The sequence below is a fragment of the Rhineura floridana genome, chromosome 6 (assembly GCF_030035675.1).
Source record: "Rhineura floridana isolate rRhiFlo1 chromosome 6, rRhiFlo1.hap2, whole genome shotgun sequence".
In the NCBI taxonomy this organism is placed as follows: domain Eukaryota; kingdom Metazoa; phylum Chordata; class Lepidosauria; order Squamata; family Rhineuridae; genus Rhineura; species Rhineura floridana.
This window is the reverse complement of record NC_084485.1, coordinates 6,697,423-6,720,202: the sequence shown is the minus strand read 5'-3', so window position 1 is coordinate 6,720,202 and position 22,780 is coordinate 6,697,423. Positions and strand designations below refer to the sequence as shown.

Sequence of the window (22,780 nt, the reverse complement as noted above, 5' to 3'; positions counted from 1 at the left end):
AGGGTGCTTCTCTCATTCTTTTTCTCCAAAGGGGGTCAATACACCCCTTCGACAATGTTGGTTTTTAACGCCAGAGTAATTCCCCAACTCTTATATGGAACACAGTTATGCCCTCAAGGCAACTATGCCCCTCTGGAACGTGTCCAATCAAAATTCATTAGGAGCATTTTAGGCCTGCCCAGCTGCGTACCAAACGTTGCGTTACGCCGAGAGGTAGACACCCTCTTGGTTGAGACCAGGGCGTGGGCTTATAGGATAAATTTGTGGCTTAAGATGATTTTTGCCCCTCTGGGTCTTGCCCCATTAATCCTTACTGACCTTTTTCAATCTAGATGGAAACATATGGTGACCTCTAAGTTGTTGTCCTTAGGCTTCTCCCAGTCAGTGATATTACAACTGGGATATTTCAAAGCCAAAGAACTCACCATGCAACATATTAGGGACATAGAACTTCAGTTTAATATGAGTCAGTTGTCAGTATTTCCCTATATTAGGCCCAGCGCAAAGGTGCCCGCACTTGCGACTTACCTAACTACTTTGAGTCTTCCCAAGTACAGAAAGGCATTTTCCCAGGCCAGATTTAATGCTCTTCCCTCGGCTGTACTTGATGGGAGGTATAAGAAAGTGCCCTATGCAGACAGGCACTGTATCTGTGACTCCGGAGCGGTGGAAGGGGTGGAGCACGTTATGTTACATTGTCACTTTTATTCTGATCTTCGCACTCTGTTCATCTATCCCTGCCTTCTTGAAAGGATCAGAACTTTCGAAGAAAATGAAGTCCATGTTTTACTTGAAGATCGAGATCCATTCATCACGGATATGGTTGCGAAATTCTGTGTTGCGGCCATGGCTCACAGAAAGAGCTTGGTCCAATCATCATAATTTTTATTTCAATTATTTTATCACCTGGTATAAGGCTTGGGTAAAATCTATTTTATATGTCTGTACTTATATTTGTGTCAAAATTGCTGGTCTTGGACCGAATTAAATAAATAAAAATAAATTCATTGAGGGCATTAATTACTGGCTTCCTCCCTTTCTTTTCTTTCTTTTCTGTTTTTTAAATTATCTATATTATGAAATAACAGTACAAACAATAACAGGTCAATCTTAACCCTTTCTTTTCTTTTTATTTCAGAAAAGCACTATTTGGCAATACAAATGAAAAGAAAAAATAGATAAACTCAGTAAGTAAAGCTTTTCCCAGACTGGGTAAGAATAGGTTGCTAATTAAAGGGCAATTCATCAGTAATTCATCAGAACCAGGGCCTTCTCAGTGGTGCCCCCTGAATTGTGGAATAGTCTTCCCGTTGAGGTGTGCTTGGCGCCGACATTGCTATCTTTTCGGCGCCAAGTTAAAACCTTTCTCTTTGCTCAGGCATTTTAGTCTAATATGTTCAAATTGGTTTTAGATTTGTGGATTTTTATATATATGTTTTTGTACCAATTTATGTGATTTTATTGTATATACTTTCTGTTGTACACCGCCCAGAGAGCTATGCTAGTGGGGCGGTATAAAAATTTAACAAATAAATAAATAAATAAAATAATCCCACTGCCCTGCTGAGCAGAATGCAATTAGAGGCAGAAATGGCAAAGAAGCTTTTAATGAAAGTTGCAGGGGACCTTTGCTGAACAGGATTTACTTCTGAGTATACACAGGGGTAGGCATTGCCAGACAATGTAGCACTATAAAGTTCTGTGCAGCACCTCTGCTTTCACTCTGCTTCCAGATAAACGCTGAAAAGAAATTCCTCATCAGAATCCTGGTATCACCCATCTTGTGATACCACCCAGTGAAGCTGAATGCTGGAAGATTCAGGAAATATGTAAGAAAGTACTTCTTCACACCATGTAAAATTAAACTACGTAACTCAATCCCAGAGGAGGCAGTGATAGCCATCAACTTGGACAGCTTTGAAAGAGGATTAGACAAATTCATGGCGGGTAATGGTATCAAAGGCAACTAGCCACAATGGCTATGCTCTGCCTCCACGGTCAGAGGCAGCATGTTTCTGAATACTAGTTGCTGGAAACTGCAGGAGGGGAGAGTGCTCTTGCGCTCAGGTCCTGCTTGCAGGCTTCCCGTTAGGGCATCTGGTTGGCTGCTATGAGAACAGGATGCGGGACTAGATGAGCCACTGGCCTGATCTAGCAGGCTCTTCTGTTACTCAGCAAAGTTTCCAGCACAGCTCTGTTACCCCAAGTGTTAAAACCAGAGCTTGGAAAAGTTACTTTTTTAAACTACAACTCCCATCAGCCCCAGAGAGCATGGCCACTGGATTGGGCTGATGGGAATTGTAGTTCAAAAAAGTAACTTTTCCAAGCTCTGGTTAAAACATTTCTGCCTTCCCTCTCTATGGCTTGAGGTAGCAGCAGGATGTCATGGACAGTTCCAGACCAGAGAGGTCATCGCATGGGGTCTGTTTTCATTGACCTCCATGGAATGCCGGTCATGCCTGCTCTAAGAATGTGCCCATAACAGCCTGCATCTTCCTAAGATAAGGAGAAGAAAACTTTAGTAGCTGTCAAAAGAAGATACCTGAGGGCCGAAAAAAGAGACAAGACATTATGCAAAAGGGACTTCTGCAATAACCTCTGACTTCTGCCTTCCTCACTTCAAAGTACCTACAGGAAGTACCTACTTAGAATGGGGTGGGGAGCATTGGAGGATGAGGCATTTAATGTTAACTCCTTGTACCATTTCCCACTGAAAACCACACACCTCACACAACACATACAGAAACTGTGGAACCTGCTGGCACCAGAGGTAGTGATGGCCACCAACTTGGGTGGCGTTAAAAGGGGATTAGGAAAAAATCATGGAGGGTAAGGCTATCAACGGCTGCTAGACACAATGGCTATTTACTATCTCCATTGGTATGTCTCCAAATACCAGCTGCTGGAAACCGCAGGAGGGGAGAGCACTCTTGCACTCAGGACCTGCTGGTGGGCTTCCTTTAGGTGTCTGTTTGGTTACTGTGAGGACTGGATGTTGGACTAGATGGGCCACTGGCCTGATCCAGCAGGTTCTTCTTTCGGAAAGTGCAAATTAGATAGATTTGCCTGTAAATGTGAACTGAATTGAATGTCTCCTCCATTCTTCTCAGTGGCTACTAGCCATGATGGTGATATTCTATCTGAGGTTTAAAGATGTTCTTAAAGCGAATTTAAAAAAAAATGTAACATGAGCATCAAGAACTGGGAAGTCTTGGAGCATAAGCATCTCAAATGGAGGTTGGCTATTATCAAAGGTGCTCTGGACTTCGAAGAAGCATGAGTACAGGGCGAAAGGGACAAACGAGCTAAGCGGAAGGCACGTCAAGCAAATCCTCATTGCGACCATCTTCCATCTGGAAACCATGTCCTCACTGTGGGAGGCTGTGTGGATCTAGGATTGGCCTCCACAGTCACTTACGGATCTTATTATTATTATTAAAGACCTTATCTTGGAAGACAATCTTACTTGGCCACGAGTGATTGCCAATGATGATTCTGTCTCCACTATCGGAGGCGGTATGCATCTGTATACCAGTAGCTGGTAAGAATGCATCAGCGTAAAGGAAAGCTAATTATGCAGGCAGTAACGTAAAATTCAGAGCGGATTTATAAAAAACAACCCATGCTGATGACAACCACGACTTGCCGCAAGAAATCAGTGCTGGTCTGAAAACGTAGCAGACGGTTGGATTATGTCAAAATCCAGTAATACGTTCAATTTAGCAGATATTGTCCCTCATTTCTATTCCCTACAGAGCTTCTTGGGTGTTAAGATCAGCAGAGGGGTCCCTTTTGGTGGTTCCGCCACCCTCGGAAGCTCAGGAGGTGGCAGCCCGAGAGAGGACATTCTCTGTGGCGGCCCCGAAGACTTGGAACTCCCTCCTCACCGAGGTGTGTCTAGCAACCTCACTGTACAGCTTTAGGTGAATGCTGAAGATGCACCTCTTTGCCCACCCTATTTTGTGATTTTAAGTTTGTTTTTAATTGTTTTTAATCCTGTATTTTAAAATTGTTGTAACAGGCCCCCGGGTCTTTGGGTGAAGAGTGTGTTACAACAACAATTACAATAATGGTGATGATGATTATAGCAGCTTGACGGAGGCAGGATTCTGGAATTCTGATCACACATATTTCATGTCACACCTATTTTCAACCATATTTAGCACTACAAAAAGGAGTCAGTGGGGGGGGGAATATTGTATGCTGATTATTTATTTATTGAAGGGTGGGGTTTTTTCCCTAGTCCACTCTTCATCTCATAGATCCTCGGGTTGGATGCAAAATATAAAAATCCCATAAAACGCAATCAGAGGAGCTAAAAGCTCAAGTGTAAAAAACAATCTCCACCATCATCCAGGGGGAGAGCAGCTACCACTAACCAACTCGCTAAGACACGTAAAATGCCGGATCAAACAGGTAAGTCTTTCCTTGGCACCAAACGTTTCCCCCAAGTACATTTCTACAGCGCACTTGTTGATTCCACAAGCGGGGTGCCACTGCAGAGAAGGCTCTTCTCTCGTGCCACCAGATAACACACATACCAGCAGTGGTATGTGGAGAACAGCCTCCTCTGAAGGCCTAGATCCATGGGCAGGCCGAGGCAGTGAGAGGCGCTCCTTGGCAAAGAATCCAGTGTAAGGGAGAAAAGTGCAGATGGGATTCCCTGCTTCCAGAGGTGGTCTGGACTATGCATCCGATCCGGAGGACCATGGGACTCCCAAACTAGATGCAAAGAAGGCTGAGGAAATGGCACCCTAGAACAGGGGTAAGGAACCATGATAGGGGTATGCCCAGGAGCCAAATGTGGCCCTCCAGAACTCTCCACCTGGCCCTTGGTATTCTCCCCATACCACACCCTCTCCTCCTCAGGCAGCACCTGTCTCTCCAAACCACACCCCTTACAGACCATGCTCCATGCCTGCCTCAGGAGCTTTTGCCTAGCTGGGATGGGTCCTCGACCTGTGATTTTACTTACCTGGATGGAGAGAGAGAGAGAGGCCCAGGAGCTGAATGCTGCCCTTTGAGCTTCTCTATCTGGCCCTCACTGGCCCTGATTGGCACCGTCACTGGAAGTAGAACATAGCCACTATGGCTAGTATTCACTGATCATAGAATCATGGAATAGTAGAGTTGGAAGGGGCCTATAAGGCCATCGAATCTAACCCCCTGCTCAATGCAGGAATCCAAATCAGAGCATTTCCGACAGGTGGCTATCCAGCTGCCTCTTGAATGCCTCCAGTGTCGGAGAGCCCACTACCTCTCTAGGTCATTGGTTCCATTGTCGTATGGCTCTAACAATTAGGAAGTTTTTCCTGATGTCCAGTTGAAATCTGGCTTCCTGCAACTTGAGCCCATTATTCCGTGTCCTACACTCTGGGACGATCGAGAAGAGATCCCGGCCCTCCTCTATGTGACAACCTTTCATGTACTTGAAGAGTGCTATCATATCTCCCCTCATTCTTCTCTTCTCCAGGCTAAACATGCCCAGTTCTTGCAGTCTATCCTCATAGGGCTTTGTTTCCAGTCCCCTGATAATGTTTGTTGCCCTCCTCTGAACCCGTTCCAGTTTGTGTGCATCCTTCTTGAAGTGCGGAGTCCAGAACTGGACGCAGTATTCAAGATGAGGCCTAACTAGTGCTGAATAGAGGGGAACTAGTACTTCACGCAATTTGGAAACTATATTTCTGTTAATGCAGCCTAATATAGCATTTGCCTTTTTTGCAGCCACATCACACTGTTGGCTCATATTCAGGTTGTGATCAACGACAATTCCAAGATTCTTCTCACATGTCGTACTGCTGAGCTAAGTATAACATTATTCTCCATGAAAGTATCCTCTGCCACTGAAGAAATCACCCCAACAGAGTCCAAGCTAGAAGAGCTTTTCAAAGGATTGTGCTTGTTTGAACTGACTAATGGGGCTCAGAATTAGATTGGGAAAAGATGGAGAAATTTCAATGTAAGTTGATCTCTCTCTCTCTCTCTCTCTCTCTCTCTCTCCCTCCCTCCCTCCCTCCTCCCTCCCTCCCTCCCTCTCTCTCACGCGCTCACGCACTCACTCACTCACTCAGGCCACATTCACACCAGACATTTGTTCCACTATTATTCCACTTTAAACAGTCATGGCTTCCCTCCAAGAATCCTGGGAGGTGTAGTTTGTAAAGTGTGCTGAAAGTTGTTAGAAGAGTCCTGTTCCCCTCACAGAACCACAGTTCTCATGAGCTTTTTGGAAAGAGGAAATGACTGTAAACTGCTATGGCAAACTGTAGCTCTGTGAGGAGAATAGGGGTCTCCTAACAACTCCCAGCAACCTTAACAAACTACAGTTCCCAGGATCCTTTGGGGGAAGCCATGATTGTTTAAAGTGAAATAAATGTCTGGTGTGAATGTGGCCGCTTCACTCTCTGTCCCACTGCAAGCATTCCAGGCAGGCTGCAGACCAACAAATATTCTAATTGGGACTAACACCCAATATTCCCGATAATCCCAAGGCCCTAGGAAGACGGATGGCTTGACTGGCATCGCACACACACACACACACACACACACACACACACACACTTGCTGCTGCAATCTGACGTTCATTCAACACCAACAGCCGGATGGACGTTGATTTTATGCCAGAGGCACTTCACCATCACAACCCCTATACAACAAAGGGAACGATGCACACTCACCCACAAGAGGCGCTGAGGGCCACCAGCTAGGATGGCTTTCAAAGGGGACCAGAGAGATGCATGGAGGAGAAGGAGCTTGGTCGCTGCTAGACACGAGGGCAACGTTATGCCTCCACCATCAAAGGCAGTGAGCCTCTGAATACCAGCTGCTGAGATTTGGCAGAGCTTGGAAAAGTTACTTTTTTTAAACTACAACTCCCATCAGCCCCAGCCAGTATGGCCACTGGATTGGGCTGATGGGAGTTGTAGTTCAAAAAAAGTAACTTTTCCAAGCTCTGGATTTGGGATCATGGGCCTCTGGTTGGCCCCTGTGAGAAACAGATGCTGGATAAGATGGGCCTTTGGCCTGATCGTGCAACCAGGCTCTTCTTAGGTTTCCTAACTCTGGTCCTTTCTCAACCCCTGGAGGCAGCTGATTCAGAAACCCTGTTACAGCAGGTGTCTTTGGTTTGAAACTGCGTAAATCTCTTTATTGCGTATAGCCATAAGCCATTGCAACATGACAAGAACATACAAAACATACAGAACAACCAAGATTAAAATCTAAAATACATATATACATAAAAGGGGTTAAAATCATCGTGTGAAGTTTGTGAACCATGCAGATTAAGCAGGTTTATCTAAAGCAGCCCTTATCTTTCTTGCCGCCAAGGCAAAGTTTGCTACTGGGATGACTATATAAGTTTGGGACGCGGACAGAAGACTAATGACTAATTGGTCGCTAGAGGTTCCTACACATGAGCTTAAAAGAGGAGCTATAAACTTCTCCCTGGGGTGATGATATAAAGGGCAAAAGAGCATATAATGGATAAGGTCCTCCGGGACCATACAGCCATTAATGCAGTAACGCTCAGCTCGTGGCGTGCCAGCATATCTACCTTTAATAAATGCTGAGGGCATTGTTTGAAATCTCAGCTCCGTAAAGGCTTTGCGAAGTGGGGCACGAGTCAAGATATCAAGATAAGATGCCATAGCGTGGTTAGTTTTAATATGCGGGAACCAGGGAGAGAAAGCAGACAGAGCTATTGAGGCTCTGTCTTGCTGCGCATTATAATCAAATACTCTGTTGCGAAGCTCTGGATGGTTAAGGCTCGTGAGGCTGGATCGGGTGAGGTCATAGCAAGGCAGCCCAGCCTCCTTTCTCCAATTGATCTTCCCAACAAAGTTTTACTAAGGAAGAGTCTGGTGCCAGGGATATCTTTTTCCAAAATCGAAGATATGTGAGATCGATCCGGGCCAGTAAAGAGGGTAGACCTAGTTCGGCTCTAGTATGTGCCGAGGGGGTGCCTTTGGGAAGTCCCAGGATCTGCTTCAAAAATGAATTTTGGAGAACTTCAAAACTGGGGCAAACAAAAGGGCCCCATATCTCAGCTCCATAGAGAATTTTGGGGAGAATTTTGGTCTCATAAAGCTTGATCATCGGTCTAACTAGTTGTCCGCCACGAGAATAATAGAAATGTTTTAACTGGCTACAGGAGCGAGAAGTCTGGAGCTTGATGCTTTCTATGTGGGGAGACCACAGTCTGTTACTGAGGCAAATGCCAAGATATTTAAAGACATTGACCTGTTCTAAGGGATGACCGTTTAGCATCCAGATGGACTTAGTTCTACTGAATTTCCCACAGACCATGATTTTGGACTTGGCGTAATTAATCTGTAGATGCTGGGCCACTGTGTACTCGTGGAGGTGTAACAGCATTCTCTTCAAACCAATCTTATTTAGCGAAAGAAGATCCAAATCGTCCGCATAAAGTAATGCAGAGATTTTCCTGTTCTTTAGTGAGGGGGGGGAAAAAGCAGAGGCAGACATTAAGGGGATGATATCATTTATGAAAAAAATAAACAAAAAAGGGGCCAGAATGCAGCCTTGCTTAACACCCCTCTTAGCGGGAATTTCACTGGAGAGAGCTCCATGAGGGCCTAGGCGGATCTTCAGGGATATGTCCTGATGCAGAACCTGAAGAAGCCACAATAATCTTTACTCAATACCCGCCTGGTCAAGTTTTTGCCACAAGATATGCCTATCAATTGAGTCAAAGGCCGCAGAGAAATCAACAAACGCCAGATATAAAGACTTAAGCGCTCCTGATTTGGTCTTATTTATAAGGTGGTGAAGCACGAATTTATTTATTTATTTATTTATTTATTGTACTTTTAGACCGCCCTTTAGCAACAAGCTCTCAGGGTGGTGTACAACAGGATAAAACCACATTAAAATACAGGTGAGTGTGGGTACAATACAGCTATAAAAACATTTTAAAAGCAAGATTAAGACAAAGATTGAAATAAAATTACAATTACAATTAGATTTAAAATTAAAATTAAAATGCCTGGGCAAAGAGGTAGGTCTTTACCTGGCGCCGAAAAGATAACAAAGAAGGCGCCAGGCGTATCTCATCAGGGATAATAGTTCCATAATTCGGGGGCCACCACTGAGAAGGCCCTAGATCTAGTTATTGCTCTCCGGGTCAAGAGCGCTTCTGCCTTGTCTGAACCCTGCCTGCTCTTCGTGGATGATAGAGCAGTTACTTTCCCACTCTAGTAATTTGTTTAGCAGGAACCGGCCATATAGCTTGGATACCACGTCAAGCAGACTGATAGGGCGATAGTTACTTGGGACAGAAGGGCCCCCTTTTTTAAATATAGGCACAACAATACTGGTGCGCCAGCCCGAGGGAATAATGCCAGTGTTGTTAATGTGCGTAAAAAGGATTGCGAGTATTGGATACCACCATAAAGGGTCGAATAGAAATAAATCAGGCAGTAACATATGCTCACCTGGGGCTTTGCCTGAGTGGAGAGAAGATATTAAGTCTCCAATGATTGCACAAGTGACTGGGGGCCAGGGAGGCACATCAGGAGGGGCTATATTAGTATTTGAAAAAGTTGCATCCGAGCTCCCGAAAATTGAGCGGAAGTGGGCTGTCCAAACCTGTGGGAGGACAGTGGGGGCTGTCACTGAGGCTTTCTGAGCCAAGCCACCTCGGACTAGTCTCCAAAACTCTACATCATTCCCCTGTAGAACTGCAAGGCCAAGGGAGCGCCAGGCATTAGCGATAAAAGCCTGTTTTTTTTCTCTAAGGAGTTTATTATACTTCCTCTTTTGAAGGAGGAGACTGGCCACTGCTACATCTGAGTGGTTTTGTCTAGTGAGACGTAGTAAGGAGCCTAGTTCCCTTTTCTTGGATCGACAGGCCTTGTCATACCATGGTTTAGAGCTAAAATGGTGGCTGTGTACAGCTGGAGGTGACTAGGGGTTTCAGGGTTGCAATAATGTCATTGTAAATCGCAAGTATCGGTTTTGAAGAGGAGAGGGCCTTTTGGCGAAGATCTGATAATTTGGGAGCGGACAGCGCATGTGCCACAGTAATTTCTAATTGGGGTGACCATTTAAGGCGCCTGGTCCCTGATGACTCACCTAGCAGTGGCACCAGGGGTTGTGTGCTGGCGTGATGGAGGGGGCCGTGAAAAGATAAAATTAAGGGAAGGTGATCACTATCAGATCTGTCACCCACGGAAAACTCTCTTACATAGCAGGTTAATGAAGGGGACCCTAGGACATAATCCACAACACTGGCTCCCTTAGCAGAGATGAACGTGTAGAAACCTCTGGAGGAGTCCAGGTGGGTACCATTGACGCAAAGAAGTTGGGATTTAATCAAGGTTCTGAACAAAGCTAAGCCGTTTTTATTTACCAGCCTATCCCGGGAAACTCGGGGCAAAAGCACGATGTCACTAGAATGGAAGTCTAGATTGTCATAAGAACATAAGAACATAAGAACATAAGAAGAGCCTGCTGGATCAGGCCAGTGGCCCATCTAGTCCAGCATCCTGTTCTCACAGTGGCCAACCAGGTGCCTGGGGGAAGCCCGCAAGCAGGACCCGAGTGCAAGAACACTCTCCCCTCCTGAGGCTTCCGGCAACTGGTTTTCAGAAGCATGCTGCCTCTGACTAGGGTGGCAGAGCACAGCCATCATGGCTAGTAGCCATTGATAGCCCTGTCCTCCATGAATTTGTCTAATCTTCTTTTAAAGCCGTCCAAGCTGGTGGCCATTACTGCATCTTGTGGGAGCAAATTCCAAATTGTCGAGAATTTTTGGATATCCTACACCCATTCTAGCGTTAAAGTCCCCACCAATGAGTATCAAACAAGAGGGATAAGTACATGTAAGATTGTCGATAAAATTATCGAGTTCCTGCCACAACAGTGTCGCTTCTAGGGGGCCCGAAGGGGGAAGGTAAACATTAATACAAATAAAAGGTGGAAAGTCTGCAGAAGGAATTATTTGTAGAGCTAGACAGAAATCTGGGACTGGGCAGGATAATTCATGGACACAAACATCAAGAGACATGGCAATAAAAGTCGCAAGGCCACCACTGCCACGGCCTGTCCTGGCTGTGCGTACCGCCGGTTTAGCCCAGGATTTAAAGCCCTCAATTGAAATTGGGTTACCCTCAAGTAGCCATGTCTCTTGAAGACAGATCAAATCAAAGGATTGAAGGTATGTAATGAGTTCTAAATCGGAGGTTTTGTTGTTCCAGCCAGCTATGTTCCAGAAAATAAATGTGGCGCAGAGCGGGAGGCGAGTCACGGTGTCTAAGGAAGGCTTAGTAGCAGATGGGATCTCCTCCATAACGATCCGTGCTTGTCACTCCTTAGCGGCTGACAAAGGAAAAATTTGGGCTGTTTCTGAACTCTGGATACAAACATTTGAGAATAATGGGCTATTATGAGTAGGCGGGGTCTTAGGTGCGCAAGTGTGGTTATCAGGAGATCCCAGTTCCTCCTGGGCTAGGTGACGCATATCCGTCCAAGAAGGGGTATTGGGGAGATTTTGCTTAGAGGCGGTTGTAGTCCTCACAGCCTGGCCAGAACCGTGTGGTACGCCAACATGTGGGGATGGAATAGGGTTGTTAATTTGCAAAGCTGACAAGTCCTATCTGAGGCGGTCCAGTCTGTGAATTATAGCCAGCTGTTCATCTCTTGGTAGATCTTCAAAAATTTCTAAGAGCTGGAGGTCTTCTGGTTCCCGTGAGTCTTCAAACAAAACATTTGAGGGAGCTTGATCTACTGGTGGATTAATGTAAAGAGAATTGATTGGAGGGGAATTAGTCGAGCTGATCGCCAGCTTAGGCAAAATAGGTCTCTCCTTTTGGGTCGGGGATAGGGAGTAGAGGGGCTGGGGAGGAGCCACATTCACAAAGTACCTTCGAATGAGAATGCCAGAGTTTCCTAGACGCTCCTTTAGATTATAAACCATTTTTGCAGTGTCGGGCTTCTTAAAGGTAGCGATGGCATTTACAGTTGTGTAAGTGTTAAGAAGGAAATCAATGTGCAGGATGTCAGAAGGAAAAAGTTGAGCAGGAAAGAAGGGCTCCAGAATTTCCCAAAGCTGAAGTTTACGAAGACGTTGCGAGTAATGTCGGGAAGGCTTGGGGAGATTAAGGAGACCATTTTGTCCTGGATCCAGATCAAGTTCCACAGCCCTCAATCTGAAGGAATACAGGACAGGCCACTCTACCTGAGTATGGAGGGGTTAGGGTTAGGGTTAGTGCGGGGATCTGCGATGAGAGAAGGGGCCCGCACTATTAGTGGAGTGAGTGGAGTGGGCACGTTCGCAATTAGAGTGTTCATGACAGAATCAGCAAGTTCTTTCTCCTTAACTACCCCAGGTTCCATAGAGTTCGCTTGGGAGTATTTCTCTCTGAGAACAGTAGGAGGTTCTTTAGATGGAGATTTCAGCAGAGCAAAAAGCGGTTTATAATTTAATCTCTTGTAGGGAGGAAGTTTAAAGTTCTTAACATTCTTTGTTTTCTTTGCTTTCTTTAAAGGGGTGGTCCACTGACGCTTAAAGGAGGAATATTGTTTAGTCTTTGCTGCCCGTAATAAAGAGGGCTGGGAAGAACTCCTCAGCTTAGATTTCGTCGTCTTCTTTAAAGGGGGAGCGTCTGCCACATCTGTTAAAGGCACCGTGCCGGGATGTAACTTCTTAGCAGCTGACGCCAAGGTATTCAAGAGGGCATTACACTCCGAAAGAAAGGTTTTTATGCACTCTAGCTCATCTAGAATAAAAAATGACCATCCGGCCCAGGAGTTGTTATTAGCATTTGCACCCAAGCAAGGGGTTGCAGAGGAAAGGAACCTGGCAGGACGCTCTGCATCGGTGTCTGCAGAATGCGAAGTCTCTTGTGCCAGGTCCAAAACGGGTTGCAATGATTCTGGAGAGAGTTGACGGTCAGCGAGCGCAAGTTCCCTTGCAAGAGATAGGGGGGAGGAGCCTCCTTTTAATTCGTAGATATTATTTACATGGTCTAAAGACCAGTCTATAATCAAAGAGGGAGAGCAGGATGGCAACTGCGGCTCCTCTGTAGGATGGAAAGTATCCAGTGATACAGGTGAAAAGAACTGGGTAATTTTCTGCTGCGAGTCAGATGGAAGGACTTCATTTGACTGAGTATCCCCCTCTAGTTCTTTACACTGCTTTCTTGTTAAAACCATTTGTAAGAGCTTCTGTTTGCTTCCGTTTGCTACGGAACGCAGAGCAGGCCACTCCCCAGGTGCAGTGAGTAAGAATAGCTAATTTACAACCTTGCAAAAATAGGAGACTTGCCGAAAGCAAACATTCCAAAAGAGGGAAAATAAGGGAATGTCTGATAGACAAAAGGCAGCTGACTGGCTAAAATTACTGACCTTTCTCATCCAGTTAAAACAATTGTTTGGGAGAAGAATAAGCGAGCTGTGTACCTGTCGCCATCTTAAGCTCGAGTCCGGTTTGAAACTGGAGCTGAGCAGAGCAGAGGCAAGCCAGAGGCCTCCGAGTCTGACCCACAGCCTCCTCTCCATCCCAGAGCTCAGCCTGCCTGCCACCTCTTTCATCCCTCATGAAGAAGCAGGAGGAATTCAAGAAAGCCCAGGTTTACTGAGAGTATTTGTGTCTGGAGTTGTCGGCGCTCAGATCATACGGCTGCATTTTGGGGCTTAAACGTCTGGAGCCTGCTCTGATTCCAGCATCCAGTGCTTGACCCCACCCACCTGAAGTGCAGAACAGGATCCGTGAAGGCCTCCGTCAGTAGGGGAAACTGAGGCTCAGATTCCAGAGAAGTCACTGGCAATAGGCTGAGTGCTTTTGGCAAGCCTGTCATCCTCAGCTCTTCATCTGTGAAACGGTAAGATTAAGGACCAGCCCTCAAGGGCTGCTTTGAGGATGGATGGAATGAAATTAGGAATGGAGAACAATCATCTGCTACCAGCAAGTCTGCATCCTCAACACTTCACCCAGCCAGGATTTTACAGGTGAAAATCCCATCTTGCAGGCTGAGAGCCAGAGCTGAAGGAAGGGTGGGGGAGAAATTCAATTCAATTCGCATTTATAGCCAAATCTATCAAATCTGTGTTTTCCAAAACAACGAAATGGAAATGGACTGCCTTCAAGTCAATCCCGATTTATGGCACCCCTATGCATAGGGTTTTCATGGTAAGCGGTATTCAGAGGGGGGTTCCCATTGCTCCCTCTGAGGCTGTGAAGCAGTGACTGGCCCAAGGTTACCCAGTGAGCTTCATGGCTGTGTGGGGATTCGAACCCTGGTCTTCCAGGTCATAGTCCGACACCTTAACCACTGCACCACACTGGCGAAACAACATAAGAACTGAAACACAGCCACCCTTCAAAATTTGCACATTGAAATTTTGCAATGCTGTCCTCCAACCAATGTTTACAAAAATGCATATATATGGGGGAAATGTGCACCAAGGCATGCCACAGCGGCCCATACTGAGACCATGTGCTGCCTCGCCTGGCCTCTCAGCATTGCCCTGAAGCCACATAACACCGTTGCCATTATTTCTTTGCCAGTTGTTCAATTATTGGTACAGCCAGAGGTGTTGTGAAGGGGTGAGCCAGGGACCTAGAGCTCCAGGTCTTTCATGCCAGCCCCCAGATCTCCTGTACCACCCCTCCCCATTTAAAAACTTCCTTTGAAAAACCTTTGCTTTCAAGGCAGCCCTAGGTGGAGATGCCGGAGGCTGAACCTGGGATTTTCCGCATCCGAAGCAAGTGCTCTACAGCTGATCTATGGCCCTTACCATGAGATATGATAGCACTCTTCAAGTACATGAAAGGTTGTCACATAGAGGAGGGCCACGATCTCTTCTCAATCGTCCCAGAGTGCAGGACACGGAATAATGGGCTCAAGTTGCAGGAAGCCAGATTTCGACTAGACATCAGGAAAAACCTTCTAACTGTTAGGGCCATATGACAATGGAACCAATCACCTAGAGAGGTAGTGGGCTCTCCGACACTGGAAGCCTTCAAGAGGCAGCTGGACAGCCATCTGTTGGGAATGCTTTGATTTGGATTCCTGCATTGAGCAGGGGGTTGGACTGGATGGCCTTATAGGCCCCTTCCAACTCTACTGTTGTATGATTCTATGATCCCCGTTACCTCTCAGCTTAATTTACGCAGGGTAAGGATGGATAAATTTTGGTCAATTTTGGTTTCTCTCTCTCATCATTCCAGTCATAAGTTCAGGTTGCCATAGTTCCACGTTGTTTTGCGATCTATTTATTTATTTCAAAAGTCCTCACAAAGCTTCATCAGCATTCTTAGTGTCAATTTCTCCTAATTGCTCTTTAGAAAGGTTTGCATGTAAAATGTGACCTGGACTGAATTTCTCCCCCATCCATAGCCCAGGGGTACTCCATATATTTATGCAAATTTGTGCTGTGGGTCTGTGACCTGAACCCTTTAAGCACCTCGCAATGCCCCTGGGAACAACAGACATCGTGAATTAGAAAATGAGTGCAGGTTACTGGATTCACATGTTGCAAAGGTGTGCTACAACCAACATCCAGGGTCATTCCTTTCCCCTTTGGGCATTTATCCTCACATTATAAGCCATGCACTCCTGTAAAGCCATGCCTCAAAACTGCTATATTGTTAATAATAACCTGAATTGTTTGGGGATCTTCCCATAATAGGCAATTTGAAGCCTTTGCAATATTTCTGCAGACTACCTTTCGAACGAATTAATTTGCAACAGAGGACCTTTGCTATTTGCTGCTCTTGTTTTTGCTGGGAAGCGGAGGAGATGTGGCAAGCAGATGTTGCTCCTGGACCCAAAGATTGCCATTCGGATCAATGAGGATGCTCTGGACAGTATTCGCCACACCAGCAGCCCAGCCAGAGCCTCCCCTGCCCAAGACAGCGTGCATGACTGCGCCTAAGCGGCTTTAATGAGCTGTACGGTTTTTCCACCCACCGAATGCCAAGTATTGCTCAAACCTTTGAGACGGCATAAAATCCATCCGGTTTTTATAAAACCCATCAAATCCATCCAGTATATTAAATGCATTGTTTGCTTCTGCCCTATCCGTTTGTTTTTCATCTGTTTACTTTTCCAGGGACAACCGGCTCCGCTATCATTCCCTCCACCTGCTCTTCTCCAAAAGCCATGTTAACCATCACAGACCGATGTACGATTACACACAGGTCAGATGACCAGGCCTAACTTATCCTGCTTAACTATCTCTTCCTCTGTGATTTTGAAAGAAGGTCATTTAAGGGAACCCGTCTGACGGATCAGAGCAACGTGATTACAAGTGGGCGATGGAGAGGAAAGAAGTGGGCAGGTTGACCAAAACAATGGAAAGATTGTTTCTGGCAAGAGTGCAACAATCCATGTATGTCAAATATCAGAGGGTGCCACTGTTGGGATCGCTACACTCATGGGACCAGGGGAAGCTGCCATATCTGAAATCAGGCCGTTGGTCCATCTTAGCTCAGGACTGTCTGCACTGGCTGGCAGCAGCTCTCATGTCTCAAACGGGGGACATTCCCAGTCCTACCTGGAGATGCCACTGGGCATTGAACTTGGGGCTTTTTGCATGCAAACAGATGCTCTGCCACTTAGCCATGGCCCTTCCTCCTATGTCCACATGAATCTCCTTGGGCCCCTCAGGTGATTTTGCCATTAGGAAGAGACGCCACAGCAGTAGAGAGAGTGGGTCTTGATGGCAGCCCAGCTCTGTGCCATAGGCAGGCTCTCCTCTCTGCTATGCACACCACAAATGCCCATGGCCTCACAGATTGAGGCACCTGTGCTGCTAATTGAGCACCCATGCTCTCGCTTCATGCCCTAGATAAAAGGGGTCCAAACGGCTGAGTAGGTGATCAATGGGGGCATCCCAGGTTGCTAGAGATCCCCCCTCAGTCTTTAAAATCTGCTGCTGAATCAGGGGATTAGGCCGCTGCGGCTTCTCTCCATTGTCTGCTCTACTCCCATTCTGCTGGCCTCCTGATTGCTAGAGCAGGTAAGTGAGTGGATGACAGGAGCAGGGGAAGAGCTGTGAGTAGGGATGAGTGAGAATTTCTATTCAGTTCGCACAGTGTGGAGGAGATCCTGGCTGGGAGTCCAGAGTCTGTGAGTTCAAATCGCCGCTCGTGTTTCCTGGGGGTCAAGGGCCAGCTAAAGATCAACCCTACAGTGAGTGGCTCAGGGGTTACGTGCCCTGCCACCTGTGCAGCCGTGGGCAAACTGCAGAGTCCCAAGGAGCCCAGTTGCCCCCCAACTGGCAGTTGCGGGCAAAGAAGGGGCTGGCTTGTACAGCTGTGGCAAGCTGAGTAGGCCCTAGCCAACTGGGGAGGACTAGCCTCAGAGGGAGGCAATGGTGAACCCCCTCTGAATACCGCTTACCATGAAAACCCTCTTCATAGGGGAGCCATAAGTCGGGATCGACTTGAAGGCAGTCCATTTCCATTTTTGCATTTCAAGCAGAATTTATCAAATTCCCAATTTCTGAAACAATATGAGAAGCAAAACACACCCATCCTTCGAAATTCGCATTTATTAGAATTCTGGGATGCAGTTTGCCAACTAAACAGTATTTGCAAAAATGCATATATTAGGGGACAGGGCGCATAAAAATGAATATATTAATGAAAATAGCGTGCAAAAAGGCATGATATGATGAGAAGGCTTGCAGAAATGTGTACCTTTGTCAAAACTGCCTACAAAAATGTGTTTATTTGGAGAAATTCGCACTAAGATGGTGGAGAATTTTCATGAGGAATTTTTTTAAAAAAAACAAATTGCAGATTACTGCAGAAAAGTAAAAAGGTGAAGGTGTCCCCGTACTTGCAGTATGAGTCATTTTCGACTCTTAGGGTGACGTCTTGCGACGTTTACTAGGCAGACCGTGTATATGGGGTGGGATTGCCAGTTCCTTCCCCGGCCTTTCTGACTGAATTTAACATTAGAAAAGTGACAAACTGAGAGAAATTGACAGATCTTTCCATCCCTAGCTGTGAGTGCCTCACATTTGGATTCAGAAGGCTGATAGCACATTTCCTGCAACTGACAGGGACGTATCGAACACAGGAAGCCGCCCTATACCGAGTCAGACCATCAGTCCATCTAGCTCAGTATTATCTGCACTGACTGGCAGTTGCTCTCCAGGGTTTCAGGCAGGGAGTGTCTCCCAGCCCTGTTTGGAAATGCTGGAGATTGAACCGGGGGATTTTTGCGTTGCAAGGCAGACGCTCTGCCACTGAGCTATGGGCCTTCCCCACCATAAGCAACCTGTCCTCCTCCACTTTGTTGCTTCTCACTCTTGGATACCCATGAAAACTCCTTGGAGTCTCTAAGGCAGCCTTTCCCAACTAGTGGGCCACCAGATGTTGTTGGACCACAATTCCCATCTTTCCTGACCATTGGCAATGCTAGCTGAGGGTGATGGGAGTTGTGGTCCAACAACGTCTGGTGGCCCACTAGTTGGGAAAGGCTGCTCTAAGGTATCTTTATTGTCCTGAACCTTGCATGTGTCCTTGTTTTTTCTCTCTGAAAAGACACCGGTTGCACTAACGTAAGCACACTGCTACATCCGCCGTCTCTCCTGTGTATGTTGATTGACTGTGTTGCTTGTAGATGCAATTCTGCATTCAAATACGCATCTCATTTCATACTGACAGACCTCTGTGGTGCTGACAGAAACTGCCTCTGAAGGCACATCCTGGCTCATCTTTCAGTGTCCATTCAGCTTCTGTATCTTTGCTCCTCTGCAGCTCAACCATGAATTTGTGCAACTTGCCACCAATTCTTATTGTTCTTTCTTGACAGAAGCAAATTAAACACCAGGAAGTTTCAGAATAATAATTGACCCCAACAGTGGAATAACACCATCCACACAGGTGTGTATCAGACTAAGTGTAGAGACACACTTGCTGCTCTGTCGGTTCCCGTGCATCTTCACCTCTCTTTACTAAAAAACGGGGGCACACAATGCTAGTCAAACCATGTCCCTTTTTATTCTAAAAACTGGTTGGATCAGCTCAAGTGCTTTTTAAAAAATTCAACTTCCAACAAATGTTGCAGTTGATCAGCAGATCTATCCATTGCCTTTCCAGGTGTGGCCAATGGAAATGCTTTGCTGTACGCAACTAGTGTGACTAAGTCAGAGTACACCCATTGAGATCAACTGATTTAATGTAAAGCCATTTATTTTAATAGGTCTACTCTGAGTAAGACCCAATAGAAAACCAGCCTGGTTGGTTACAATAACATCCCTGTCAACCTGCCACTCTAGAAGATTGTATCTCCAAGTCCCAACTTCATTTGATGGATGTCTTTGCACTCTCTCTCTCTCTCTCTCTCTCTCTCTCTCTAGTAATTATGTCTGGTACTATTTTTAAAAAAATATTTTTGCATCTGTTTCATTGAGCCATTGGTCCCAGTATAACCCTATCACCACCTGGCATTGCATCCCTTCCCTTTAGGTGCTACTTTGTGCTCCTGTGCTATTTTGCAGTGTGTAAGTGAGTGTGGATATGAGTAGTGCCCAATACCGATGCCCTATCCAGTCTTTCTGTCCAGGGAATAGGGATGGTGGAGAAATTCAATTCACTTTGCATTTAACAGTGAATCTGCCTAATTCACACTTTCTGAAACAAGACAAAAACCAAAACACAGCTAGCCTTTGAGACCTGCACATCTCTGAAATTTGCAATGCCGTTCCAGCCAAGTCATGTGTACAAAAATGCATATACCCAGATAAAGTGTGCATGGAAATGCAAATATAGGAAAAACAACATACAAAAATCTGTAGTTTTCAGGGAAATTGCTGTGGGAAAAAGTGAGTATTGGGCAAAATATTGGGCATATTGGGCACAAGCATGTATGGTAAGAGAAATTCACACTAACATGCTGAAGAATTTACATGAGGATTTTTTAAAAAAAAAAATCTCAAACTGATATGGAAATGTGGAGAACTGAACTTTTTTTTTAGAAAATGAGTGAAACCAAAATGGACAGATTTGCCCATCCCTACCAGGGAAAGAGCAATACTTATCCCAAAGGATTCACAATATCCCTTTAACACTAGTTAGGGATGGGTGAGAATTTCAATTCATTTTGCATTTCAAACAGAATTTATCAGATTTGCACTTTCCAAAAGAATATGAGAACTGAAACACAGCCATCCTTCAAAATTTGCATTTATTAGAATTTGGGGATGCAGTTCACCAACTAAACAGTATTTACAAAAATGCAAATATTAGGGGGAAATGTGCATAAAAATGAATATATGAGTGACAATAATATGCAAAAAGGCATGAAATGAGAAATGGCTTGCAAAAATGTGTACCTTTCTCAAAACTGCCTACAAAAATGTGTTTATTTGGAGAAATTTGAACTAAAATGGTGGAGAATTTTCATGAGGATATTTTTTTTAATCGCAAATTGCTGCAGAAATGTAGAGGACTGAATTTAATATTAGGAAAGTGAGAAACTGAGAGAACTGATATTGACAGATCTTTCCATCCCTAACAACCATTTGCTCTGTTTTCCAGGACTACCTCCGATTGAACATAAAACTACCGTGGCAGAAATATGAACCCTTCATCATTAACAATATATCTTTCCTCGTGGCATCTACAGAGTAAACCAGTGGGAAAATGTTACTTTAAGCATAAGGTTCTCCCTTCTTTTCGATGGTGGCCGGTCAGAGTCCTGTAAGATGCTCACAAACAGAACTGGAAGGCAGTTGCCCTCTTTTGCAATCACTGCTCCCTCCTCAGCTGATCTTCAGTGGCATACTCAACAACCCTGGATAGATGTGTCCTTCATAAATGGAGCCAATCCTCTTTCTAAAACCCAGCTAAGTTGCTAGCCATCACCACATCTTGTGGCGGTGAATTCCATACGCTCATTATGTGTTTGTACAAACAAGTCCTTCCTATGGCCTGTCCCAAACCACCTGCCAATCATTTCCATTTAGCAAGTGACCATAAGAGCGTAACATTCCAAAACAGAAAGTAAATTGTCTGTCTGCTTTCTTAACAGCATGCATCATTTTATGAACCTTGATCATATCCCTGCCCTGTTTAATTGCCATATTTTCTGAACTAAAAAGCCACACATGATTTAACCTCTCATAATTGTTTCCAACTCCCCAACTATTTTAGTTACCATTTTCTACACCATTTTCAGCCACATGTTCACCCCACATTGCCATTTACATCTTGCTACCAATCAGTGTCATATCTGATTATGTCCACATGTGTACATGCACACAAATGCACACAAATATTTGGGGAGAGGTGTCCTGGACATCAGGAAAAACTTCCTAACTGTTAGAGCCATAAGACAATGGAATCAATTACCTAGAGAGGTAGTGGGCTCTCTGACACTGGAGGCATTCAAGAGGCAGCTGAACAGCCATCTGTTGGGAATGCTTTGATTTGGATTCCTGCATTGAGCCGGGGGGTGGACTTGATGGCCTTATAGGCCCCTTCCAACTCCACTATTCTATGATTCTATATTTGCACACATATGTGTGTCCTAAATGATGAACTTTTACAGGACTTTTGCCCAGACATAATTGGTTTGCTTCAGCTACAGTTATGCATGGCTGACAACGGACAAAATTTAGATTTGGGTTCAGGAGCCAGGATTTTTTTAGGTGGGTCTGGAAATTGAACAAGGGGGGGGGATTGCTCCTGTTGCTCCCATCAGCTATCCTTGGCTGGTAAGAGATGATAGTGCACACCAATCCCTCTAACAGTCCCGCTAACAGGTTCTTCAGGTTTGGGGAGTGTCAGCCAACCTGCACAACCTGTTTGATTGGAGACAAAGGTAGGACAAAAAGGAAGGGCTGAGGATGAATGAGGTTGTGCACCATGGGTCATGGTCAATAGTGCCTCTATCATAAGACCTTCAGTCCTCTTTAATAAAGCATTTGGCTCTGGCCTCTTGTCCCCATCACTTCCTGCCTGGATTCATTTGGGGTTATCCTATCCAGAGCTCCCCAGGCTCAAGACAAGGGGACAGTAATTGTAGGCAGAAAAGGGGCTATCTGTCTGTTTTTTGAATCCATATGAAGATTTGTATCCAAGTCCCGAATTCAGGCCCAAGCTGGGTCTTACCCACAGCCATGTGCCCAACCCGAGCTTGAACACGTATCCCGGGCAAAGCTTATCATGTCCTGGAAAATCTTCCTGGGGCGGCCTGAGCTCAAGCAGAATGAATAGTAAAATGTGGACCCCCATCACAGCATTCACAAGACCAATACAACTCGGACTCAACTTGGGTTGGCATCACCCCCTCAAAAGCAGTCGCGTGAATCAGTCTGGAGTCTTCGCAGCTAATCAAGGCAAAACGACCGAACGACCGCGACCCATACCTCGTTTCTTCCTTCTGGCTTGGGCGAGCACTTCCATGGAGTTCACAAATAACAGCAACAAGAGCAGTATCCACTGCATCTGGCCAGGAATAAATTGGCGCGAGGAAAGAATCAGATCATTCAAGAGGCTGACGTTTCTCCTGCCAAATGCAGACTGAGCAAAGTAGAGAAAACAGCTCTTGCAAAAAAAAATGAAGGGTGGGGAAGAAGAAGAAAAAAGCAATGTTCACCACATCTCCCAGGAGTGGGATTTTGGCATGAGCTGGTCACAAAACGCAGGCTCTCTGGTGTCATCGAGCAGGCATCAAAGGAGAGGGTAGGTGTTCAGTGGTCCGTCAGCAGAACCATGGTGTTGAAGAAGCATCAGTGGCAGATCCTGGGCGCTCTTATAAGTGGAAGTGCCCCTCCTCACCTGTTTCATGAGCAGCGC

At 45.5% G+C, this 22,780-nt stretch overlaps 1 protein-coding gene and 1 long non-coding RNA gene across 3 annotated transcripts in view; one reads left to right on the top strand and one right to left on the bottom strand.

Annotated features, from left to right (window-relative positions):
* RSPO4 (R-spondin 4) overlaps positions 1-22,576 on the bottom strand; it is a 56,504-nt gene extending 33,928 nt beyond the window's left edge. The window contains exon 1 of the mRNA XM_061630206.1: positions 22,351-22,576. Within this exon, the coding sequence (XP_061486190.1) occupies positions 22,351-22,429 (79 nt within the window). The 5' untranslated portion in view covers positions 22,430-22,576. The remainder of the gene's footprint in view (positions 1-22,350) is intronic.
* LOC133386540 (uncharacterized) lies at positions 13,087-20,980 on the top strand. Of its 2 annotated transcripts, XR_009763189.1 has the most exons (4): positions 13,087-13,844; positions 16,078-16,165; positions 18,792-18,862; positions 20,519-20,980. It is a non-coding gene; the product is annotated as an uncharacterized LOC133386540 (long non-coding RNA). The 2 variants fall into 2 exon arrangements; XR_009763188.1 differs by lacking the exon at positions 16,078-16,165 and having other exon boundaries at positions 13,087-13,971.
* Positions 22,577-22,780: the final 204 nt, after the last annotated feature.